This window comes from Rana temporaria, chromosome 7 (genome assembly GCF_905171775.1).
Source record: "Rana temporaria chromosome 7, aRanTem1.1, whole genome shotgun sequence".
Classification (NCBI taxonomy): Eukaryota; Metazoa; Chordata; class Amphibia; order Anura; family Ranidae; genus Rana; species Rana temporaria.
The window spans coordinates 92,347,839-92,375,172 of record NC_053495.1 but is presented as its reverse complement, the minus strand read 5'-3'; the positions used below and the strand labels follow the sequence as shown (position 1 = coordinate 92,375,172).

The 27,334-nt window shown below is 48.4% G+C and overlaps 1 protein-coding gene across 1 annotated transcript in view; it reads left to right on the top strand.

Moving 5' to 3' along the window:
- LOC120946199 overlaps positions 1–27,334 on the top strand; it is a 106,955-nt gene that overhangs the window by 48,017 nt on the left and 31,604 nt on the right. The window contains exon 3 of the mRNA XM_040361019.1: positions 5,509–5,658. Within this exon, the coding sequence (XP_040216953.1) occupies positions 5,509–5,658 (150 nt within the window). The remainder of the gene's footprint in view (positions 1–5,508; positions 5,659–27,334) is intronic.

Below are 27,334 nucleotides of genomic sequence, written 5' to 3'. Positions count from 1 at the left end.
CGCAAATTGGGATAGCTCAGGCCACAGGTCAAGCCTGCACACCCAGTAGTCAAGGGCTTCATCGCTCCTCAGAGTGTCGATATCTGCAGTTAAGGCGAGGTAGTCTGCTACCTGTCGGTCGATTCGTTCTCTGAGGGTGGACCCCGAAGGGCTGTGGCGACGCGTAGGGCTGAAAAAGCTCCGCATGTCCTCCATCAACAACACGTCTGTAAAGCGTCCTGTCCTTGCCGGCGTGGTCATGGTAGGAGGACGATTACTTTCACCTCTTCCCCTGTTAGATTCCCGTTGTGCTGCGACATCACCCTTGTATGCTGTGTAAAGCATACTTTTTAATTTATTTTGGAACTGCTGCATCCTTTCCGACTTCCGGTAATTCGGTAACATTTCAGGCACTTTCTGCTTATACCGGGGGTCTAGTAGTGTGGCCACCCAGTACAGGTCGTTCTCCTTCAGCCTTTTTATACGAGGGTCCCTCAACAGGCACGACAGCATGAAAGACCCCATTTGCACAAGGTTGCATGCCGAGCTACTCATGTCCCGTTCCTCGTCCTCACTGATCTCACTGAAGGTCTGTTCTTCCTCCCAGCCACGTACAACACCACGGGTACCAGATAGGTGACAACGAGCACCCTGGGATGCCTGCTGTGGTTGGTCTTCCTCCTCCTCAAAGCCACATTCCTCCTCTGACTCCTCTTCCTCACACTCCTCTTCCAGCGTTTCTGCAGGTCCAGCAAGCGATGCTGATAAGGCTGTTTCTGGTGATGGTGACCACAACTCTTCCTCTTCCTCTCGCTCATCTACGGCCTGATCCAGCACTCTTCGCAGCGCACATTCCAGGAAGAAAACAAATGGGATGATGTCGCTGATGCTGCCTTCAGTGCGACTGACTAGGTTTGTCACCTCCTCAAAAGGACGCATGAGCCTACAGGCATTGCGCATGAGCGTCCAGTAACGTGGCAAAAAAATTCTCAGCTGCGCAGAGGCTGTCCTAGCACCCCGGTCATACAAATACTCATTGACGGCTTTTTCTTGTTGGAGCAGGCGGTCGAACATTAGGAGTGTTGAATTCCAACGTGTCGGGCTGTCGCAAATCAGTCGCCTCACTGGTATGTTGTTTCGCCGCTGGATATCTGAAAAGTGCGCCATGGCCGTGTAGGAACGCCTGAAATGGCCACACACCTTCCTGGCCTGCTTGAGCACATCCTGTAAGTCTGGGTACTTATGCACAAAGCGTTGTACAATCAGATTCATCACATGTGCCATGCACGGAACATGTGTCAACTTGCCCAAATTCAATGCTGCCAACAAATTGCTTCCGTTGTCACACACCACTTTGCCGATCTCCAGTTGGTGCGGAGTCAGCCACTGATCCACCTGTGTGTTCAGGGCGGACAGGAGTGCTGGTCCGGTGTGACTCTCTGCTTTCAGGCAAGTCAACCCCAAGACGGCGTGACACTGTCGTATGCGTGATGTGGAATAGCCCCTGGGGAGCTGGGGGGGTGAAGTTGATGTGGAGCAAGACGCAGCAGCAGAAGACGACTCAGCCGAGGAGGTTATCAAAGAGGATGGAGTAGGAGGAGTAGAGGAGGTGGCAGCAGACCTGCCTGCAAGTCGTGGCGGTGTCACCAACTCCTCTGCAGAGCCACGCATTACATGCTTGTCAGCCATCAGCAGGTTTACCCAATGCGCAGTGTAGGTGATATACCTGCCCTGACCGTGCTTTGCAGACCAGGTGTCAGTGGTCAGATGGACCCTTGCCCCAACACTGTGTGCCAAGGATGCCATGACTTCCTTTTGCACAATAGAGTACAGGTTGGGGATTGCCTTTTGTGAAAAGAAATTTCGGCCGGGTACCTTCCACTGCGGTGTCCCAATAGCTACAAATTTTTTGAAGGCCTCAGACTCCACCAGCTTGTATGGTAAAAGCTGGCGGGCTAAGAGTTCCGACAAGCCAGCTGTCAGACGCCGGGCAAGGGGGTGACTCTGTGACATTGGCTTCTTACGCTCAAACATGTCCTTGACAGACACCAAACTGTGGGCAGATGAGCAGGAACTGCTCAAGGTGAGAGATGGAGTGGCGGATGGTTGAGAGGGGGCAAGGAGGACAGCAGTGGTTGATGTGACTGAAGATGCTGCAGCAGGAGGAGGATGGTGGCTTTGAGCTTGTGTGCTGCTTGTGCTCTTCATCATGTGTTGATCCCATAGGCGTTTGTGATGTGTGATCATGTGCCTTCGCAAAGCAGTTGTACCTAGGTGGGTGTTGGATTTCCCACGACTCAGTTTCTTTTGGCACAGGTTGCAAATGGCATCACTGTTATCAGAGGCAGACACACAAAAAAATGCCACACTGCTGAGCTTTGCAATGCCGGCATTCTGGTGGTGGCAACAGCATGTGTTGATTGGCATGCTGTCTGGCTGACCCTGGGTGCCGATACATGCTGTCTGACTGTGCCACTTGCTCCCTGCGACGACCTCCCCCCTGCTTCCAACTCGTCTCCTCCTCCTCTCTGTCTCCCCATCTGAACTTTCCCCCTCTTCTTCCTCTCTTCGAGCGGGCACCCACGTGACATCCCCGGACACATCGTCATCAACCGCTTCACTTGTATCTGACAACTCAGCAAATGAAGCAGCAGCGGGTACATCATCATCACACCATACGTCCATGTGTGTAATGCTGCCTGACTGAGTCATATCCCTTTTATCTACAACCTCTGGCAATAATGTTTGCGCATCACTCATTTCTTCCAACTGATGTGTAAATAACTCCTCTGACGGATCAAGTGAAGCAGCTGTGATGCTAGTGTTGGTGGTGGCGGCATGCGGGCGAGTGGTAACTTGAGAGGTGCCCGAAGCTGAGCTGGAGGAGGATGGTGTGTCAAGGTTATGAGCAGAAGCTGTAGAAGATTGGGTGTCCTGTGTTAGCCAGTCAACTATGTCCTCAGAACTTTTCGAGTTCAGGGTACGTGGCCTCTGAACACTCGGCATTATTCTAGGGCCAAAGGGAATCACAGCACCACGACCACGATAGCCCCTGCCAGTCATTTTTTATTATTTGTTTAGTTGTACTATGCGTGCAAGCTACTGTGACACCAGATATGAGTGGCACTGTGCACTGGCGGAAGTTGGCAGAGTAGACGCTGTAGGCCTGACACACGCCGGCAGACAATTAACTGCTATTCTATTGCAGTCAAAATTGTGTTTTTTTTCTTTTTAAATTTAATATACTATGCCACCAGATATATGAGTGGTGGCACTGGGCAAGTGAGCACAGTTTACACTATGAGCCTGACACACGCTGGCAACTGACTACAATTCTATTGCAGTACATTTTTAGGGGTTTTTAAATGTTATGTACTGTGCCACCAAGACATATGGGTGGTGGGTGGCACTGGGCACAGTGTACGCTGTACCCTGACACACGCTGGCAGACAGGCAACTGACTGCAATTATATTGCAGTAATATATATATATTTTTTTAAATGTTATCTACTGTGCCAAGAAAGATAGATGAGTGGTGTATGGCACTGGGCACAGTTTACGCTGTGATCCTGACACACACAGGCTGCCTTCCTAGCAGGCAACTGCAATGAGATTACAGAGAAAAAAAAGCCACCAAGATAGATGAGTGGTGGATGACACTGGGCAGTGTACGCTGTGATCCTGACACACACACAGGCTGCCTTCCTAGCAGGCAACTGCAATGAGATAAGATTACAGAGAAAAAAAAGCAGACTGATATACCAGCCCTAAAAAGGGCTTTTTGGGGTTACCAGCCCTAAAAAGGGCTTTTTGGGGTGCTGTCCTTACAGCAGAGATCAGATGAGTCGTTCAGGACACTGAAAACACTACTCTAGCTATTCTTTCCCTATCAATTCAGCAGCAGCAGCACTATCCCTCCTCTCACTAAGAATGCAGGTTCGGAATGAATCTAAAATGGATGCTGCCCTAGAGGTGGGAGGGTCAGGGAGGGAGGGAGGGTATGCTGCTGATTGGCTGGAATGTGTCTGCTGACTGTGAAATTGAGGGTCAAAGTTTGCTCAATGAAAAATAATAGGAGGCGGATCGAACATCGCATATGTTCGCGCGCATCGGCAAAATTCGCCGCGATTTATTCGCCGGCGAACAGTTCTGTACATCTCTATTTAACAGTTCCTAACACAAAGCGCAACAGTTATTTCACTTCTACTACAATAAATTCTTGTAGTTCGTCAGCCCACTGTCTCTCTAGACTAGATGATTCACTGACACCGAATCCCTTGAGCTCCTCCAATCTTCCTCAATTGTCACCCCCGCTGCTGGGTCCCTAGCTTGTCACTCAAGATACCTACCTCTCAAGCTTCACCCCACTGGCCTGCTCGGCCCCTGGCTTGACACACAAGGCTGCTCTGCAAGCGTCACCTCTGCTGGGTTCCTGGCTTGATACTAACTGAAGTATCCCGATTCTTCACAGTCCCCGGTTGGTGAGAATGCTGCTCCGGTACTTGCTTCAGTTACTGTCGTCCCTGGTAAGAAGGTGGTTGTTACATTAGTGGTGAAAGCTTTCTCTCTACCTCCAAGAACAACAGGTTCACCGGCTGGCAGTACCATAATTTCTGGTTGGACTGCAGTCCCAACTCTGCACTGCTCTCTTGCTTCTAGATAAGCCCACAAACAGCCTAGCAGCCAGATGTGCCCAGGATAGGCCCAATCTCTAGCCTAGCACCTGGGGCAGTACAACACATGTCCACCTAGACATTCTACCCAGTCCAGGTGGCACAAAACCCCCGATCATGGTCGGACTCCACCCGAATATATAGGTTCTCCCAGCAGGCCACGGGATTCAAGAAAACTCATGCCCATTGGCTGAGATACCCCATATACCCATAATCTGACCTTGCAATGCCCTTCTCATATCCAGTACCACCAGGTACCCAGCCACCTAATCGTTGAAGAGAAAAGTACATCAAGGTCAGACTTAGGGAGAAATCAATTGATCTCTAACAATTAGGCAAGATGATTATTCCTGGCAGGTAAATTTTTAAGGAGCAACCCTGCCTAAACTCCTGGGTGCTACAATTACATTACAGTTAGTTATTTACTCTTGGGAAGAAGCGCTTAAGAGGGGATATAATTACAATGTGCAAATATATAAGAGGTGACTTCAGTAATTGTAATAAACTGTTAATTCTAAGGTTCCAGAAAGGGACGTGCAGACATGATTTAAGGTTAGAAGGAAGGAGATTTAACCTTAGATTGTGAAAAGGGTTCTTTACTGTTAGAGCAGGAACAATGTGAAAGTCCTTCCCCCAGGTAGTGGTACTAGCTGAGAGTGTCGACAACTTCAAAATATTTGTAGTTGTCTTCCTCAGGAAGCAGGATTTATAATACAGTATATAAATATGTGAGTTGTTAGAAAGCAGAAATCAAATACATATAAACACAGAAAGGTTGAATTGGATGGACCTATCTTTTTATTTAACTATAAACTATGTAACACTGTAACCTGCTATGTATTTTGCATCTCAACAGATCACACACATTTCAGTAGCTTGGGACTGACATCACCTTTGACACCTCAGATCGGTATGCCTCTGGCTCAGAATAACAGAGCGCAAATAGTGTCTGTAATCCCCTTACAAGACCAAGATTTCTCAAAATATGCTACAATAAAAACTTCAGGTAAGAACTGAAAGTATGAAAAACAAAACTGTACTAGAGAACAACAGACTCAGGACATGAACCAATTTCCACACAGTGATGTAAATAAATAAAAATAACCTGGATTTATGGAAACCTGTCATTAAAGAAATATGAAAGCTATTTGAGACCTGCTTTAGAAAATGCTAGTTGCCCGACTATTGTGATAGTAATTTGAATTTAATACTTTGTGGTTGACGCATTAAAACTGCAGAGTGCAAATTCTTGTGCATGGTAGCCAATCAACTTCTAATTTAGCTTGTTCAATTAATCTTTGACAAAAAAAACTGGAAGCTGATTGGTTTCTATGCAGAGCTGCACCAGATCTTTCACTCTCCAGTTTTAGTAAATCATCCCCTTTGGGTCTCTGATAGAGATGGCCGGGCGATTCGCCCGGCGGTCGTTTTGCGGCAAGCTTTGCTCGTTCGCAGTCCGCCAAACCGGCGGACATCTGGCGATGTTCGCAGCGGTCCGCTATTTTACATGGAGAAGAAATTTGACCTATGACACATCCATCAGGTGGTGTAGGACAGCCAATTGAGACATTTCAGCACATGAACATGCCCCCTACCTTATAAATAGACCTGATCTGGCAGCCATCTTACATTCTGCTTGTTGTCAGTGTAGGGAGAGGTTGGTGTTTGGAGCAGGGACAGGCTGTATTCAATCAAATAGCTATCTCAAAGGTTCACAAAAGTCCTTTTGATGACTGGTATAGGTGTACTACTTGCTGTGCAGTATATAGGTGTGTAATACATCCATATACTTTTTGTCAGTGTAGGGACAGGTTGGTGTTTGGAGCAGGGACAGACTATAGTGACACAAATTGTTACCTAACAGGTCCACAAAAGTCCTTTCAAGCACTGGTATAGGTGTACTACTTGCTCTGCAGTACATAGGTGTAATATACACTTATAATATACTTTCGAATATAGAAAGCATATTATAGTGGATTTGTATTGTGCAGCATTGTGACTGGCAGTGTATTTTGTTACTGCTGAATTTTAGCCTCTTTCGCTGCGTTACCTCTGCTACACACATTAACAACATTTCCTGAAAAAGAAGTTTCATAACTGGTGCGATAAACCAGTGGCCCCCCAAAACGACAGATTTTGTTATATACCTTCTTCCACGTATAATGCGCTTCTCTATAGACTTTTGTCACAGGGTCATTTAAAAAATGACAGGCAGAGGAAGAGGCAGGCCCTTCCGCAGGGGTGGTAGGGGTCGATTACGTCAAAGGACGCACCAGACTGGGTTGAGTGGCCCACCACCACCACTACCATATACCCTCCGCTTGAGTCACAGGAATTATTTTACGATCCATCAGAAGACATTTCGGATACGCAGCCATTCTTGGCATTGGATCAGGAAGAGGAGGTAGCAACAGCCGGCACTCAGCAGTCTGACGACAGTACTTAGATCAGCCCAAGGAGGTTGGTGCCCGCTGTTGCTGCCTACTCCGGGATCTCTATTGTTAGTGATGGGGAAGGTGATGTCCATGATGACGTGTCTACAGACATCATGTGGGTGCCCACAAGAGAGGAAGAGGATGGGAGTTCAGAGGGAGAGATGGACCAGCAGATAGGGAGGAGAAGCAGGCTGAACTTACATTGCACAGGAGGGACAAACCAGACTCCTAATGTTTTAGGAGCGAGCCATCTACCATGTACGGTCACATCTGGCGCTCCCAGGACGCCGGCCCATGGCTCCGCCGTGTGGGCTTTTTTTAACGTGTTCGCTGCAGACAATAGTGTTGCCATCTGCAGCCTTTGCAGTCAACGCATAAGTCGCGGTAAGCCCAACACTCACCTAGGGACGACTGCCTTAAGAAGGCACCTGGCCTCCCATCACCGAGCCCAGTGGGAGCAATGCCATCAGAACCCACAAAGCCACACTTCAGGCTCTCACCGTCCAGCCTCTTCTCCTTCTCCTTCCCCTCTATGCTCACAATTGTCCTCCACTCCACCTTCCATCATGCCTTCCTCACGTTTTTCTGCAAAAAGGCAGGCTTCCGTGTGTCACGGAAGCATGAATCAGACGTACAACAACAGATAAATGAAATAGGAAGGCTTTATTAAAAACCAAACAGCAGGGTTAAAGTCCAAATGGATGATCAAACAGTCAGCAGAGTCTTCCACCAGAGCCAGGGTCGATAGCCAGGAATGTGAGTCAGCCAAGCCGGAGTCCGTGGACAGGGAGAGGTGGTGAAACGAAGCTGGGGATCAGGAGCCAGAAGGATCGTCTGTGGAAGCCAAGTCGGTAACCAAGAGCAAGCAGCACAATCACAGGAGAGTGTAGACGAGAGGCCCAAGCAAGGGAATGCTGCAGCAGCCCTCATATATATATATATATATATATATATATATATATATATGCTGAGCATCCAGCTCCTCCCAGTGGGAAGGAGGAGCCGCAGGGTGTGGTAAGTTATAAGAACCCCAAGAAGCAAGATGGCTGCCAGCACATGTCAGTGATAAGAAGCCTGCAAGGAGGTAAGACCATGACAGTACCTCCCCCTCAAGGGCCCCTCCTCCGCGGCGCAAAAAACGGTTTCTGGGGGAAGCGCGCGTGGAAGGCTCGGAGCAAGACAGGAGCATGGACATCTGCGGAGGGAACCCAGGAACGCTCCTCTGGACCATAACCACGCCAGTGGACAAAAAACTGTCCAGGATATCGCTCACCTCATATTCTTCATGATCGCCCACCTGGACCGGACAAGGCCTAGGAACCGAGGAGGTGAAGCGATTGCACACCAGTGGTTTCAACAGGGAAACGTGAAACACATTGGAGACCCGCATGCCAGGTGGGAGCACAAGGGCATAGGCAACCGGGTTTACCCTGCGGAGCACTCGGAAGAGACCAACAAAGCGAGGAGCCAGCTTAGGAGTGGGCATTCGAAGGTTGAGGTTGCGAGTGGACAACCATACACGGTCTCCGACCTGGTAGGAAGGAGCAGGCGACCGTCTGCGATCAGCCTGGAGTTTCTGGCGCTGCGCAGAGACCTCGAGGGACCTCCTGGATCTGTACCCAAGAAGCACATAGAGCAGAAAGGTGATCCTCCACAGCCGGAATATCTTGGGGAGAGAATGACTCCGGTAACACGGCAGGTTGGAACCCATAATTGGCCATGAAGGGAGACGTCCCAGAGGAAGAGTTAACCGCAGTGTTCCTGGCAAACTCAGCCCATGGCAGAAGGTCAACCCAATTGTCTTGATGATCGGAGACATAGCAACGAAGAAATTGCTCCAGGGCCTGATTGGATCGTTCTGCGGCCCCATTGGACTGAGGGTGGTAGGCCGAGGAGAAGGAGAGTCGAATCCCCAACTGGGAGCAAAAGGCGTGCCAGAACCTGGACACAAACTGACTTCCCCGATCCAACACTATCTCTTTGGGCAAACCGTGCAACCGGAAGACCTCCCTGGTGAAAACCGTGGCCAACTCTTGTGCAGTGGGTAATTTCTTGAGTGGAACACAGTGGCACATTTTGGAAAACCGATCCACAATCATGAGAATGACCGTATGGCCTCGGGACGCAGGAAGGTCCACAATGAAGTCCATCCCAAGGTGTGACCATGGACGCTCCCCAGTAGTAATGGGTTGTAGAAGGCCCAACGGAAGGTGCCGAGGGGACTTATTCTGGGCACAAACAGAGCATGCCGCTACATATGCGGCAATGTCAGACCGTAGAGAAGGCCACCAGAACAAACGTGAAACAGCCCAGGACAGCTGATTCTTTCCAGGATGCCCCGCGGTTTTGGAGTTATGGTAGGTTCGCAACGACTGAGTGCGCAACTCCTCAGGCACGAAACATCTGCCGTTGAGTCTCCCAGAGGGAGCACCAGATTGGGCCGCCAAAATCTGCTCTCCAAGGGGAGAGGTCAGGCTGGTGCGAATGGCGGCCAGGATCTGATTTGGAGGTATGACCGAAGTCGGTATCGATTCCTCCCTGGACAGCTCCCTGGTGTCAACCTCTTAGCCTCCGAAAGGTAAGTCAGATTCTTGTGGTCCGTCAGGATGAGAACCGGAACCACCGAAACCTCGAGCAAGTGCCTCCACTCTTTGAGAGCCTGCACGATGGCCAACAACTCTCTGTCACCAATCTGGTAGTTGCACTCCGCGGGAGACAGTTTCCTGGAGTAAAACCCACAGGGAAGCAGAGGACCCTCTGGTGTCCGACGCTGAGACAGAAGGGCGCCTACTCCCGTCTCAGACGCGTCCACCTCGAGAACAAAGGGCAACCCAGGGTTGGAATGAGACAGTATTGGAGCCGACACAAGGGCAGATTTTAGAGCCTCAAAAGCCCGGGTGGCCTCGGCCGACCAGACATGGGAATCACTGCCCTTCCTGGTCAGATCCGTGAGAGGCTTGGCCAGCATGGAGAAGTCCCTGAAGAACTTCCGATAATAATTGGCGAAGCCCAAAAAGCGCTGCAGGGAACGAAGACCACTGGGCTGGGGCCACTGTAAGACTGCCGAAACCTTCTCAGGGTCCATGGAGAACCCCTCCGCGGAAATGATGTAACCTAAGAAGGTTACCTGGGACCGGTGAAATTCGCATCTCTCAAGCTTACCGAAAAGCTTGTTCTCTCGTAACTGTTGCAACACTCGCTTGACATCCAGAATGTGGGCCTCCATGGATTTAGAGTATACCAAGATATCATCCAAATAGACCACCACACACTGCTGCAGCAGGTCACGGAAAACATCGTTGATAAATTCCTGAAAGACTGCGGGCGCATTGCACAACCCAAAGGGCATAACCAGGGATTCATAATGACCGGTCCTGGTGTTGAACGCGGTCTTCCACTCGTCACCAGCCTTGATCCTTACAAGGTTATATGCCGCCCTCAGGTCGAGTTTGGTAAAGACCGTGGCCCCCTTGAGGCGATCGAACAACTCGGAAATCAACGGAATCGGGTATGCATTCTTAATCGTGATGCGATTTAGGCCCCTAAAGTCGATGCAAGGCCTCAATTCTCCGCCCTTCTTTTTTACAAAGAAAAATCAAGCCCCTGCCGGGGAAGAGGATTTGCGAATGTGCCCCCGGGAAAGTGCCTCCTTCACGTACTCCTCCATGGCCTCATTCTCAGCAACCGACAGTGGATAGACCCTGCCACGAGGAGGAATGGCACCAGGTTGTAAATCTATGGCACAATCGTATGGGCGGTGCGGAGGTAGGAACCCAGCGCGCACCTTATCGAATACATCCCGGTACCCCTCGTATTCAGGAGGCAACACAGAGTCTGAGGAGGTACACAACAACTTGACAGGCCCATGGATGCAACTAGCCTCACACTGTGGTGACCACGAGAGGATCTCGGCCGATCTCCAATCGAACATCGGATTATGCTTCTGGAGCCAGGGGTACCCCAAGACCACCGAGTAGTGTGGAGACGAAATGACCTGAAGACAGACCGACTCCCTGTGAACGGCCCCAATGGCTATCTCCACTGGAAGGGTCTCATGAGTCACCTGCGACGGCTGGAGGGGTCTATCGCCTCGAGAACCAGCGGGGAAACTCGAGCCTGCAGAGGAATGGAGTTAGCGGCAGCAAATTTACTATCGATGAAAAATCCACCAGCACCAGAGTCCACCAATGCCTGGGTCGTAACCGAGCCCCCGACCCAGGAGAGAACAATGGTGATCAGTGGTTTATCAGCACGGGAAACCGGGGACGAAGAGACTCCACACAAGATCTGCCCCCGACAGGATCTCAGGTGCGAGCGTTTCCCGGACGGTTCGGACATGACAACCGAAAATGCCCGCTGAGACCACAGTACATGCATCGGCCCTCGCGTCTCCGGGATGCCCTCTCCCCCTCGGACAGGCGAGCAAACCCCAGCTGCATGGGCTCACCCCAAGGCAAGTCAACCCCAGGAGGCATGGGAGGAGAGGGAGGCACGGGTGGGACAGCAAACGTAGGCGCCACAGGTGTCGGGGTAGACTCTGTAGGAGCAGACCCAGGAGCGACAACTGGCCTATCGGCAATGGGAGTGAGATGAGCCGTGCGTGCAAGCAGGGTTTGCAACGCCTGAGCGAACTGATCCAGCAGGTGATCCTGCTGATCCAGTCTGGCAACCAGCATGGGTAGCGAAGGTGGCCCTGTACCATCAGAATTCATGGCTTGGGCCTAATGTCATGGAAGCATGAATCAGACGTACAACAACAGATCAATAAAATAGGAAGGCTTTATTAAAAACCAAACATCAGGGTTAAAGTCCAAACGGATGATCAAACAGTCAGCAGAGTCTTCCACCGGAGCCAGGGTCGATAGCCAGGAATGGGAGTCAGCCAAGCCGGAGTCCGTAGACAGGGAGAGGTGGTGAAACGAAGCCGGGGATCAGGAGCCAGAAGGATCGTCCGTGGAAGCCGGGTCGGTAACCAAGAGCAAGCAGCACAATCACAGGAGAGTGTAGACGATAGGCCCAAGCAAGGGAATGCTGCAGCAGCCCTCATATATATATATATATATGCTGAGCATCCAGCTCCTCCCAGTGGGAAGGAGGAGCCGCAGGGTGTGGTAAGTTATAAGAACCCCAAGAAGCAAGATGGCTGCCAGCACATGTCAGTGATAAGAAGCCTACAAGGAGGTAAGACCATGACACCGTGGCCCAAATGTTCGATCGTAAAAAAAACGATGATGCCGGATAACCCTCTTGCCCAACGGTTGACCACTGGCTTGTCGGAACTGATAGCCCGCCAACAACTACCATATAAACTGGTGGACTTGGAGGCCTTTTGAAAATTTGTGGTCATTGGAACACCACAATGGAAGGTCCCAGGAAGGAATTTTTTTTCATAGAAGGGCATCCCAGACCTATATGGCCATGTTCAGCGGCAAGTGAATGTATCTTTGGCACACAGTGTCGCTGCCAAGATACATCTGACCACAGACACGTGGTCTAGCAAACACGGGCATGGAAGGTATATAACTTTTACTGCCCACTGGGTGAACCTTCTGAGGGCCATCAAGCATGTAACCCGTGGCACCCATGTAGATTTGGTTTTACCGCCACGGATTGCATGCAGGCCTGCCTCTTCTCCTCCTACTCCATCCTCCCTCCTCCGCTGACTCCTCATTTTCTGATGCTACCGTCTCTTCCGCTGCAACGCCCCAAGATCCCCAGAACCTATTCGACAAGCCATGCTGTGCTGCGTCTATTGTGCCTGGAAGACAAGAGCCACACTGGTCCTGCACTCCTTTCAGCTTTGCGTTCACAGGCAGATCAGTGGCTAACACCGCTCAATTTGACAGTTGGCAATTGGTACATCATACTTTATGCCTTCTTTCTGGAACGTGCATTGCGTCTTGTCATTGATCAAGCCGTCGAGGAGCAGGAAGATGAGGAAGTCGCAATGCTGGATGAATTCCCAGGGGGGGCTACGCAATCTCATATGCAATTAACCACTTAAGGACCCCCTACCGACGATATACGTCGGCAGAATGGCACGGCTGGGCACATCCACGTACATGTACATGGTTCTTTAAGCCCAGCCGTGGGGTCCTTTTATGGGGAATCACAATCAATAACGTCACACCTACAGCCACACCCCCCTACAGTTGTAAACACACATGAGGTCACACATAACCCCTTCAGCGCCCCCTTGTGGTTAACTCCCAAACTGCAACTGTCATTTTCACAGTAAACAATGCATTTTAAATGCATTTTTTGCTGTAAAATGACAATGGTCCCAAAAATGTGTCAAAATTGTCCGAAGTGTCCGCCATAATGTCGCAGTCACGAAAAATAATCGCTGATCGCCGCCATTAGTAGTAAAAAAAAAAAATAATAAAAATGCAATAAAACTATCCCCTTTTTTGTAAACGCTATCAATTTTGCGCAAACCAATCGATAAACGCTTATTGCGATTTTTTTTTTTACCAAAAATAGGTAGAAGAATACGTATCGGCATAAACTGAGGAAAAAAATAATGTTTTATATATTTTTGGGGGATATTTATTATAGCAAAAAGTAAAAAATATTGTTTTTTTTTCAAAATTGTCGCTCTATTTTTGTTTATAGCACAAAAAATAAAAACCGCAGAGGTGATCAAATACCACCAAAAGAAAGCTCTATTTGTGGGAAAAAAAGGATGCCAATTTTGTTTGGGAGCCACGTCGCACGACAGCGCAATTTGTCAGTTAAAGCGACGCAGTGCCGAATCGCAAAAACTGGCCGGGTCCTTTAGCTGCCTAAAGGTCCGGGTCTTAAGTGGTTAATACTTGTTACTACAAATACTATATGTACTCTCAAAGTACCTGAGCTATATTGCCTCTCATATGGTATTTGTAGTAACAAGTATTAATTGCATATGTACTCTCAAAGGGCCAGATTCACAAAGCAGATGCGCCGACTTAACTCGAGATGCGTGGCGTAATTGAAAAATGCGCCGCGCGTATCTTTGCGCCGTATCCTCAAAACGAGATACGCCTGAAATCCATTTTTTTCCATCCTACCTAAAAGAATTACACCGGTGCTTCCTCGCGCGCAAAATACGCTAGACACACCGCTGTTTTGATAGGCAAAGATGCAAATGAGGGAGATAAGGCGATCCACAAAATTAAGTGTGTGCGGCGTAGATTACGCCCTGTGCGCTTCTGCTAGTTTCATGGTGTAAAATTACACTTTATAAAAGGTGCCCTAACTTTGCACCAGCCGTGTAAAGGTCAGCTAAAGCAACACCATTAAGGAAGAGCTGAGCACACACACTTGCAGGACAACAATCTGTATGCCAACATGCCAGGGGCATCCATGCTCATAACTATACTAGTGACTTTAGTAACCGAGGGTACCCTCTCTTCTGAGGGAACAGCAGTCAGGAGACGCCTCGCAGAATGCATCTTTGCACAGTAAACACACACATTAATCATGGCACAATGAGAATGCATGCATGCACACCCACTGTGGTCTCTAGCACAGACACATCACATGCACATCTAATTGGATTAGATCCAAGTACCCCCAATGGTACTTGGGAGCAGTAACGCCACGCCACGGCTCCAATTATGTCACTGTGCATTCATACACCTTTCACACGGACCTGGGATCACTTCTCCCTGGTCCTGGGGATCCCTACTCCACCAAAACTGAGGGTGACACCCATTATTTAATCAGGAATGCCACCCCCACATGCATACATCATTCACACACATAAAACAAATCATAAGTACAGTATAATTTAAAAAATTATAAAAATAAAAAAACAAAAGTACCCCAAAAGTTAACGGCGACGGCGGGAGCTACGCCTGGGCCGGCCACGGGCACGGCCACGGCCAACCAGGGGAAACTCCTGGGGGGGGTGAGCAGGGGAAGGAGGAGACTCATGGGGGGGTAAGCAGGGGAAGGAGGAGCCTCCCCTGGTGACTGTCCTCCTGCTGGCCTGCCCTCCAAGGCCACTGCAATTCTGTTCAGACTGATTGTGAGGGCAGCCGTATTGGCCTGGACAGCCCGGGTGTTGTCCTGGACAGCCTGGGTCAGGGCACTCACCTCCTGGGCCACGTCTGTTGTGGCGGTCTGCAGGTCACAAAAGCATGTGATGACCGCCAAGGAGTTTGTGGCCACATCAGTGAGTGACTCCTTAATTAAGCCCAGGCTGTCCTCCATCTGGGTCAGAGTCTGGTTGATCTGACCCAGATGGCGGGTCTGCCGGGCATTGTCCCTCTGCAGACTGGCCGGCAGACACTCGGCCACCCCCCTGGTCCTCTGGGTCGCCATCCTGCCTGCAGCTGAGTCTTATGGCCTGGGAGGAGGGGAGAGAGAGACCCTTGTGGGGGAGGCCTGTTGGGGGAGGAGTGGGAGGGGCTACCCCTGATGGAGGCCTGACTGCTGCCAGCCTCAGGGGTAGCCTCAGGGGGAACCACGTCCGAAGCCAAAAGGATTTCCCTGGCAATCTCCATATCTTCATCCTCATCCTCCCCCCTTCAACCTCCTCATGAGGGGAGATGTGGCCACTCCCCTCCCCTGGGGACTCCTGCCATTCTTGGGGCTCTTCTGCAGCCTGTTGTCCTGGCGATGATGCAGCCTGGCCTGATGGCCCAGCAATCTCCTGGCCTGATGGCCCAGCAATCTCCTGGCCATCTGTGGAGGACACAAAACATTCACAGGTTGGAGGATCCACACACTTGGCACATCTTCCCTTCCCCCACCCACACATGCTAATCACCAGATAGAAAAACCCCAAATTTACCTGTCCTCACAGGAGAATCCGATTGAAAGCCAGGCAGGCCCACCACCTGCTGGCTATGGAAACACCGGGCCACTGCCCATTCCTCCTCAGTCAGCCTGACGGAGCAGGGTGGGCCTCCTCCAGTGCCCGTGGCATGGGCATTTATTTTCGTCATCTTGTCCCGGACCAGGCTCCTAAGATCGTTGATCTTCTTTTGAATCCCACTGGGGGTCCTTGTCTCCGCCCCCCGCCGCATTGATCTGATCAGTAATTTTTTTTATGATATCCTTCTTCCTGGCCGGGGTGGTGTTCAGGCTCTCAGGGCCATGCAAATAATGCCCGAAACGGGTGATGGCCCTAGCAAGTGTCTGCTTCTCTGTGATAGAAAAATTAAGCTTCCTGCGCTTCGGTGCCATAACACCCAACACTCAGCACCAACAAAAAACAAACAAACACAAATACTCACACAACAAACAAACACAAATACTCACAGAAGAAACACACACAAAAATCAAACCACACAAGCAGACAGCTAATACAAATTCAAAAACAAACACGGAAAAAACAAACAGAAAATACACTCAGAAAAAAAACACAGCTACTACACTCTACTACTCCTCCAAATCTTTTATCTAACACTAAACTCACCAACACACGCCAACAGACGACAGAGCAAAAGCAACTTGCTCTAGGAAAGGGGAACACAGGGATGTACTTTTGCAAGGGAAGTGTGTTTGTCTGGGGCAATTTATACACAGGGCGATTCTCAAACTAAGTACGCTGGGCCTTTTACCTATCTCACTGATTGCGCCGAGCCGAGTTCTGCACATGCCCAGTGAGGTGCACATTCGTGCGCGCATGCGCAGTACGGCCGACCCTTCATTTGCATGGGGTCATGGCTCATTACAATGGAGCACGCCCAATTCCTTCCCACTTGCAATAACCCCGCCTTACGCCTCGGGATTTAAGTTACGCTTGCGCAATTTTGGGCGCAAATGCGCTGTGGATACGGCACTTACGACACAAAATTAAGGCGCCGTAACTTAAATGACATACGTTTGGAGTAACTTAATTTGCACCGCTGTTTGTGAATCTGGCCCAAAGTACCTGAGCTATATTGCCTCTCATATGCAATTAATACTTGTTACTACAAATACTATATGTACTCTCAAAGTATCTGAGCTATATTGCCTCTCATACCTTTCTATTAGTTGCCATTACAACTTGTGTATTATACGTGTATCCTCAAAGTACCTGAGCTACACTATCTCTCGTATGCAATTAATACTTGTAACTACAAATACAATTTACTGCGTGCTTGACAGAAGTATAAAATACTTATAGGCCTTGTCCTAATTGTTGAACATGTTCGCTCTAACTTTTCTATGCTAGGGGTTGATGCTATTTCCTAGCATCTCCCCTAGTGGCCTAAATACATCTCTACATGCTAAGGTTGATATGCTGTAGAGAACCCCAAACCCCTGTTGCTAGGAGTGACGCCTGGGGTCCCTTACTGATAATCACCTGCATGTAGTGGTGTATTGGGATATTGACCTTGAACTAATTTTAAACGCTAAGCCTTAGTCGCATGTTGTAATGCGTCCATGCTTAGTAGCTCACCGCCTTTCTTTATGCGACACAGAGATGATGTATAGATCCCCCCCAAACTCCTGTTGCGAGGAGTGACGCCTGGGGCCTAATACTGAGTTGTCGCATATAGAATCGCATTGAATTCCTTTCTAACCGCAGTTGTGGTTCACTCCGTTCACCAGTGCTGTTACAATGCCTAATGTACCACCAGCCACAGAATACAAGGTTGTTTGCTGTCAGGTGAACGCCTGTCTGCTAATTTTTGGGGCCTGTAATGGCCGGCATTTACTATGTATCCGGTTTTTCACTTAATACTTCTGGTAGGTCAGTGTCCATGTTGTGGGACTATTTGTGCTCAGCTAGTAAGTATTTTGTTGCTGCAAATATGACCTGCAGGTTTTTAACATTCGCCTGCCATTAAAGTCAATGGGGCCCGCAAAGTCAATGGGGCCCGCGAACTTGCGGTTTGCGGACATTTGCGAAAGTTTGCGGTTAGGGTTCGCAAACCGTCCCGTCAGATGTTCGTCCATCACTAGTCTCTGACCCATAACAAGTATGCAAAACTGGTATACTGGCCATACTCTTTACTTGCTGCATGCTTATTCTGGGTTAGTAATGGTTCAGACTGATTCAGAACATTCGATGGGAACTCTCCAGCCAAATATCCAATAATGCTTTGCAAAAGGTCATCATTGACAAAATACTTGCACCTGACAAATGGCCATGTCACTAGAGGTCAGGTGCAAAACTTTGATCAATGATGGTCTTTGGCCAAATCCCAGCTCATACGCTATAAAAGGCTGCTTTTCTCAGCAACCCTTTGTCACTGTGTTGCAGTTTAGGGAGAGAGAGGAACAGATGAAAGTATTGCAGGGAGAGGTGAGCTGCTAGGAGATACAAGAGGTGTTTGCACTGAAGCTATCTCTCCTCTCAACACTTGTGCCTGGTTTTGGGATCACCATCTAGAGACTTTTATTTTATATTATTCAGTTTTGTTTATTATATATTATTTAGTGTGTTTTCTTGTTACATCACATATCTATTGTGTCACTACTCTTATCACGTTTTGATTGATGTCACTTGTTCCTTATTCCTGTATTTTGTTTTTATGTTTGCTAAAGAATTTATTATGGAATAAAGGGGGGGGGGGGTTCAAATTTGGGACTTTAAATGAGGTGGTTAGTAAACCACCTCCATCCCTGGTTGTATAATAAAAAAGAAAGAGAGAGCGGGACTTTAAATGAAGCATGTGCAGGGATCAGATTACAATGGATAGGGGGAAAATAATAAATCTGGAATAAGTTATTAATTTCAAGACTTTCAAATAATGCACCGTCCATGACTATATTGCATTATTAAAGAAATTTGGTAAACATAAATATATACTTGACAGAAAAAGCTGGGGTATTTAATATAGAAAAAAGGGGGAGTTTTTTTTTGGGGCTATAAATTAGATGACAAACTCAAATACAGGTGAAGCAATAAACATTTCTAACCAGGTTTCTCCTTACCATCCAATCAGCAAGCCAAGTTCAACGGTCTAACTATACATATTAAAAGCAGAGGATTAGTCGCACACATTTGCAAATATATGTTTTAAGCTGCAGAGCCATCGCCAAGGCTCCCTGCGATTCTGCAGTCCTAACTACACATTTTTTAAGTCTCCTCAATGGAGGCATGTACAAACTGATGGGTAGATGAAGGACAGGTGATTGGGGGGTGTGTCCCCACCTGCACCTATGCCTGGTAAGAAATGAAAAAACAAAACCACAAAAAGAAACTGCAGCAATAGATAAAATCAATGCAGACACCTGATTTAAACAATCGAGTCCCACAACTCACATGCTTCCATCCCTCATCATTTTGGAATAAAGGGGGGGGGGTTCAAATTTGGGACTTCAAATGAGGTGGTTAGTAAACCACCTCCATCCCTGGTTGTATAATAAAAAAGAAAGAGAGAGCAGGACTTTAAATGAAGCATGTGCAGGGATCAGATTACAATGGATAGGGGGGAAATAATAAATCTGGAATAAGTTATTAATTTCAAGACTTTCAAATAATGCGATGGCTCTGCAGCTTAAAACATATATTTGCAAATGTGTGCGACTAATCCTCTGCTTTTAATATGTATAGTTAGACCGTTGAACTTGGCTTGCTGATTGGATGGTAAGGAGGAGCCTGGTTAGAAATGTTTATTGCTTCACCTGTATTTGAGTTTGTCATCTAATTTATAGCCCCAAAAAAAACTCCCCCTTTTTTCTATATTAAATACCCCAGCTTTTTCTGTCAAGTATATATTTATGTTTACCAAATTTCTTTAATAATGCAATATAGTCATGGACGGTGCATTATTTGAAAGTCTTGAAATTAATAACTTATTCCAGATTTATTATTTTCCCCCTATCCATTGTAATCTGATCCCTGCACATGCTTCATTTAAAGTCCCGCTCTCTCTTTCTTTTTTATTAAAGAATTTATTATGTTTCTGGACCACATATTGCTTCTCTTGAGAGGTTTACATATTGGGCCAGATTCACAGACGAAATACGCTGGCGTATCTACTGATACGCCGGTGTACTTTCAAATTTCCCGCATCGTATCGTTGTTTTGATTCCTCAAAACAAGATACGACGACTTCTGGGTTAGATCCGACAGGTGTACGTCTTTGTACGCCTTCGGATCTAAGATGCAATACTTCGGCGTCCGCTGGGTGGCGTTTTCCGTGTCGGGTATGCAAATTAGCGATTTACGACGATCCACGAACGTACGCGCGGCCGTCGCATTTTCTAACGTTGTCTGTAGTCGGCTTTTTCCGGCGTATAGTTAAAGCTGGTACTTTGCGGCCTATACATAGACTTGCCATGTTAAAGTATGACCGTCGTTCCCGCGTCGAAATTTGAATTTTTTTTTTTTGCGTAAGTCGTCCGTGAATAGGGATGGACGTAAGTCACGTCGAAGTTCAAAAAATGACGTTGTTGCGACGTCATTTTGCGCAAAGCACGGCGGGAAATTTCTGGACGATGCATGCGCAGTTCATTCGGCGCGGGGGCGCGCTTCATTTAAATGAAACCCGCCCCCTACCCGCCGATTTGAATTCCGCCGCCAGAAATACACTACGCCGCCGTAACTTACGACGCAAAATCTTTGTGGATTCGAATATACGCCAGGTAAGATACGGCGGCGTAGCGTATCTCATATACGCTGCGCCTGTGTAAATGTATGTGAATCTGGCCCCTTGTCTTTATTGTGTAGTTTACACTTTCACCTAATTTACACATTCAGTGTGCTTATCAGTCACACTGTCCTCTTTGGGCCAGATTCACAAAGCACTTGCGCCAACTTAACTCGAGATGCGCGGCGTAATTTAAAGATGCGCCGCGCGTTTTTTTTCGCCTGATTCTCAAAATGAGTTACGCCTGAAATCTAGTTTTTTCCATCCTACCTAAAAAAATTACACTGGCGCTTCTTCGTGCGCAAAATATGCTAGACACACCGCTGTTTTGCTAGGCAAAGATGCAAATGAGGGAGATAAGGCGATCCACAAAATTAAGTGTGTGCGGCGTAGATTACGCCCTGTGCGCTTCTGTTAGTTTCATGGTGTAAAATTACACTTTATAAAAGGTGCCCTAACTTTACACCTCCCGTGTAAATGTCAGCTAAAGCAACACCATTAAGGAAGAGCTGAGCACACACACTTGCAGGACAACAATTTGTATGCCAACATGCCAGGGGCATCCATGCGCATAGCTAGACTAGTGACTTTAGTAACCGAGGGTACCCCCTCTTCTGAGGGAACAGCAGTCAGGAGACGCCTCGCAGAATGCATCTTCGCACAGTAAACACACACATTAATCATGTCACAATGAGAATGCATGAATGCACACCCACTGTGGTCCCTAGCACAGACACATCACATGCACATCTAATTGGATTAGATCCAAGTACCCCCCCAATGGTACTTGGGAGCAGTAATGCCCCGCCACGGCTCCAATTATGTCACTGTGCATTCATACACCATTCACATGGACCTGGGATCACTTCTCCCTGGTCCTGGGGACCCTACTCCACCAAAACTGAGGGTGACACCCTTATTTAATGAGGAATGCCACCCCCACATTCATACATCATTCACACACATTAAACAAATCATAAGTACAGTATACCAAAAAAATTATAAAAATCAAAAATCAAAAGTACCCCCATAAATTATCTGCGGCGGCGTAAGCTACGCCTGGGCCGCCCACGGGCACGGCCACGGCCAACCAGAGGAGCCTCCTGGGGGGGGGTGAGCAGGGGAAGGAGGATCCTCCTGTGGGGGGGGGTGAGCAGGGGTAGGAGGAGACTCATGGGGGGGTGAGCAGGGGTAGGAGGAGACTCATGGGGGGGTGAGCAGGGGTAGGAGGAGACTCATGGGGGGGTCAGCAGGGGTAGGAGGAGCCTCATGGGGGGGGGTCAGCAGGGGTAGGAGGAGCCTCCCCTGGTGACTGTCCTCTTGCTGGCCTGCCCTCCAAGGCCACTGCTATCCTGGTGAGACACATTGTGAGGGCAGCCGTATTGGCCTGGCCAGCCCGGGTATTGGCCTGGACAGCCTGGGTCAGGTCACTCACCACCTGGGCCACGCCTGTTGTGGCGGTCTGCAGGTCACACAAGCATGTGATGACCGCCAAGGAGTTTGTGGCCACATCAGTGAGTGACTCCTTCATTGCACCCAGGCTGTCCTCCATCTGGGTCAGAGTCTGCTTGATCTGACCCAGCTGGCGGGTCTGCCGGGCATTGTCCCTCTGCAGACTGGCCGACAGACGCTCGGCTACCCCCCTGGACTCATGGGTCGCCATCCTGCCTGCAGCCGTGTCTTGTTGACTGGGAGGAGGGGAGAGAGACCCTTGTGGGTTGAGGCCTGTTGGGGGAGGAGTGGGAGGGGCTACCCCTGATGGTGGCCTGACTGCTGCCAGCCTCAGGGGTAGCCTCAGGGGTAAACAAATCCGATGCCAAAAGGACATGCCTGGCAATGTCCATATCTTCATCCTCCACCCCCTGATCCTCCTCCCCCTCAACCTCCTCATGAGGGGAGGTGTGGCCACTCCCCTCCCCTGGGACTCCTGCCCTTCTTGGGACTCCTCAGCAGCCTCTTGTCCTGGGGATGGTGCAGCAGCCTGGCCTGATGGCCCTGCAACCTCCTGGCCTGATGGCCCAGCAATCTCCTGGCCATCTGTGGAAGACACAAAACATTCACAGGTTGGAGGATCCACACACTTGGCACATCTTCCCTTCCCCCACACATGCCAGATGGAAAAGTCCAAAACTTACCTGTCCTCACAGGATCATCAGATTGATAGCCAGGCAGGCCCACCACCTGCTGTGGGTGGAAACACCGGGCCACTGCCCATTCCTCCTCACTCCGCCTGATGGGGCAGGGTGCGCCTCCTCCAGTGCCCCTGGCTTGGGCACTTATCCTGGCCATCTTGTCCCGGGCCAGGCTCTTAAGATCGTTGATCTTCTTTTGTATCCCACCGGGGTCCTCGTCTCCCCCCCCCCCTGCCGCATTGATCTGATCCGTTATTTTCTGTATTATCGCCTTCCTCCTGGCCGGTGGGGTGTTCCGGCTCTCAGGGCCATGTAAATAACAACCATATTGGGGGATGCACCGAGCAAGAATCTGCTTCTCTATGGTAGAAAAGTTCAACTTCCTACGCTTCGGAGCCATACCACCCACCACTCAGCAACAACAAAAAACAAACACAACAAACAAACAAAAATACTCACACAACAAACAAACACAAAAATCTAACCACACAAGCAGACAGCTACTACAAATTCAAAAACAAACACGGGAAAAACAAACAGAAAATACACACCAGAAAAAAGACAATCAGAAAAACCAAACAGAAAATACACTCAGGAAAAAAACAATCAGAAAAAACAAACAGAAAAAACACTTAGAAAAAAAACACAGCTAATATACTCTACTACTTCTACACAACTTTACTCTAACACTCAACTCACCAACACACACCAACAAACGACAGAGCAGAAGCAACTTGCTCTAGGAAAGGGGAACACAGGGATGTACTTTTGCAAGGGAAGTGTGTTTGTCTGGGGCTATTTATACACAGGGCGATTCTCAAACTAAGTACGCTTGGCCTTTTACCTATCTCACTGATTGCGCCAAGCCTAGTTCTTAGCATGCCCAGTGAGGTGCAGATTCGTGCGCGCATGCGCAGTACGACCGGCCCTTCATTTGCATGGGGTCACGGCTCATTACAATGGAGCACGCCCACTTCCTTCCCACTTGCAATAACCCCGCCTTACGCCTCGGGATTTAAGTTACGCTTGCGCAAATTGGGCCGCAAATGCGCTGTGGATACGGCACTTACGAGAAAAAATTAGGGCGCCGTAACTTAATTGACATAAGTTTTGACTAACTTAATTTGCGCCGCTGGTTGTGAATCTGGCCCATTGTTCTTTTAGTTACACAGCACAGTCACCACCACTTATTCATTGACACATTTTTCTGGTGAGGACAGATCACTAGGTGCCTGCAGCAGTGCCCCCTAGCTTAGTTCGCTAATAGCACGGGAGTCCTTTTCTTTTACATTGCAGGGAGAGAGAGGTTTCTTTATCCTTTGTTACTTTTTAAAGTTGTTTTTTGGGGTATTTTCTTTTCATAGTTTCTGGCCTTAAATATTTTGTTAATAAAAAGTTGCATTTTGCAGTGGAGCACCACATGTCATCATGGTGCATTTTAGTGCTCTAATGCACTTCAGTGTTTTTTGTACCAAAACACCATATTCCCCATCTATGTTTTTGTTTAACTATTTTAAAAACTAGAAGCCACTTTAAGCAAATGCAAAATCCATTAGCTGAAATTCACCATTTATTTCATAGGGTTTTCTATGTCCTTTAGACCCCTTTCACACTGGTGCGGGCTTTAGCGGTAAAGCGGCGCTAGTTTTAGCCGGGCTCTACCAGTGTTATAGCGCCACTTTGGCGACACTAGCAGGGCTTTTAAAAGTGCCTGCTTAGCGCTGCTTTGAAATCACTTTTAAGGCGCCTTGAAAGCTGCGCCCATTCATTTTAATGGGCAGGGGCGGTGGAGGAGCCTTAAAGATGCTGCTTGCAGGACTTTTTTTCCTGTCCTGCAAGCGCACCACCCCAGTGGGGCTGCAGAAGAGGCAGTTTACAGGCGCTATTTTTAGTGCAAAAATGCCTGTAAAACGCCTCAGTGTAAAAGGGGTCTTAAGGCTGGGTTCACACATGCTGCAGCCATGGCTCACAGCAGGGGGTCCGGTGTGTCCCTGTTCACCAATTCAGGTGTGAATCAGGTATGAATTTTTGAATGAATTCACACCTGAATCAGAACCAAAGATGCACAGGACCCTTTCCAAATGCGGACCTCGGCTGCCCTGGAGGTGTGTGAACCGGGCACTCTTTCCTGTCATGCGAATTGGATGTGGTGAAAACCCGCATCCAATTTGTATAAGTGTGAACCAAGCCTAAATCCCCAAGTCTTTGATTAGGAGCAGTTGCTTTCTGTTAATTAATTAATCTACCTTGAGTGGTATACGAGTAATCAGTGTGGCTTGGCACAAACCTATTGCATCCATATTCTGTAAAATAGATGGTTCAGCGAATGTCTCCATTAGAGCCAAAGAGCACAAGCAGGGGCAGAGAAAACGGGAGGTGAAGAGCACAGAGGGACTGAAGAGCACTGGGGGGGGGGGGGTGGGAGAGCACTGGGGGGTCGGGGACCACGGGGGGGGGCTGGAGAGCACAAGCAGGGGCAGAGAACATGGAAGGTGAACAGCACAGAGAGGTGAAGAGCACGGGTGTGGAGAGCATGGGGGGCTGGCGAGCACTGGGGGGTGGATAGCCCAGGGGCGGCCAGAAAGCATAGGGAGGGGCTGGAGACGAATGGGGGGCCAGAGAGTAAAGCACAGGGAGGTGAAGAGCACAGCAGGGTGGAGAGCATGGGGGCTTGAGAGCACTGGGGGGCGGAGAGCACAGAGGTGGCTGGAGAGCATAGGGGGGCCTGAGAACACAGGGAGGAGCTGGAGAGCACTGGGGGCATGCCTCCCGGTAAATTAGCTATGGGCCAGAGAGCACTGGGGGAGAGTACTGGGAGGGCTGAGAGCACAGGGAGGGTGCTGGAGAGCACTGGGGGACCTGAGAGCACGACTGGGCCTAAGAGCACAGGGGGGCCTGAGAGCACAGGGGGCTGGAGAGCACTGGGGGGGGGGGCTGGAGAGCTCTGGGGGGCCGGAGTGTACAAGGGCTGGATATCACTGGGGGGGCTGGAGTGAAGTGTGGGACTCTAAGGGCAGGGGGCAATAGAAAGAAGCTGGATAGGAGAAGCAGCTGCACACACAGTAGAAGAATCCATCTCTTTATTTTTTCTCCTACATCCTCTGAATGCCCACTGGAGGGAGAGAGTGAAAAGCAGGCGTTCAGAGGCTGTAGGAGAAAAATAAAGAGATGGATTCTTCTACTGTGAAAATGTGGAATAGACTCCCTGCAGAGGTGGTTCTGGCCGGCTCAGTAGAGTGCTTTAGGAAAGGCCTGGATTCTTTCCTAAATGTACATAATATAACTGGGTACTAACATTTATAGGTAAAGTTGATCCGGGGAATATCCGATTGCCTCATGGGGGATCAGGAAGGATTTTTTTCCCCTGCTGTAGCAAATTGGATCATGCTTTGCTGTTTTTTTTTTTGCCTTCCTCTGGATTAACTGTGGGTATAGAATTGGGTGTATGTGATTGTACAACCACTGTTAAGACTGCCCTCTTCTCTTAACACAACTCAGCGCTTAAGGGGTTAAAGTATGGAGTGATAGACCATAGACCAATCATGTATATGTATATAATGGGTGAAAACCTCAAAATCACATATAAAAAGATAGCAGCCACTAAAATTAAAATAGAATACACAATCAAGCAATCAATATAGAACCAAAGTCCAATACGAATTGTAGCAGCGCTCTTTGTTCACAATAAAGTGAACAAACTTCTTTATGTGGTGAACAACATAAAGGTAAATGATAGATATAAAAGGAAAGGTGCTCAAGGTAGTGTAATCTCTAGATGAAGATGAAAGCGGTGAGATATATCCTCTTCACAGTTCACCAATCACCAAAATGTCACCACGTGCAAACAGGAAACCCCTCTTGGGTATGCACTTACCACAAACATAAGTGAAATAAACCTTCAAAAATCAGCTCATATCCTTCTCTCCTCACTAGAATCTCCACACGCTGTAAAAGGGATGGGGTCCACTTTGGCTCATGTAAACAATAACAAAATGCTCCACATAGCGTGATACTGTTTAAATGTTTAAAACTTTTATTGCTTCTCCCAGTGCCCCCCTTCTCAGTATATATTCGTACACAATATAAGTAAAATGACAGCAGAAATGCGGGGTGCATGGATGCTCAACAGAGGTGTAATTACCGGTACCGGCAGCTATGAATGCCGAACACTTCCGGGGATGCCTCCGTGAGACGCAAACCGTCACTGTCTGTTTAGAGCCATGAGATCACTGCACTGACGTTCAACATTTTAACAACAATTTTTTTAAAAAATTGTTTCATTATTATTTCACTTCACATTATTTTAACTAATTTAATTTCACATTATTTCACTTTATATCATGTTACATATTTTATAATGAAATTCAAAATGTATATTATAGTTTTTAGTTAACAATATTTATTCGACTTTAAATTCACATAATTTCATTTAATTTTATATAACTCCAAATTATCACATCACATATGCAAGGTGATTCAGTATTTCATCATTTATACTTAAAAAGATTTTTTCGCTTTATGGTCTTTCCCCCTGTATTTTCTCATTTGAATGCTAATATGTGCTCTCACACCTAACCACATATGTTGGCCATATA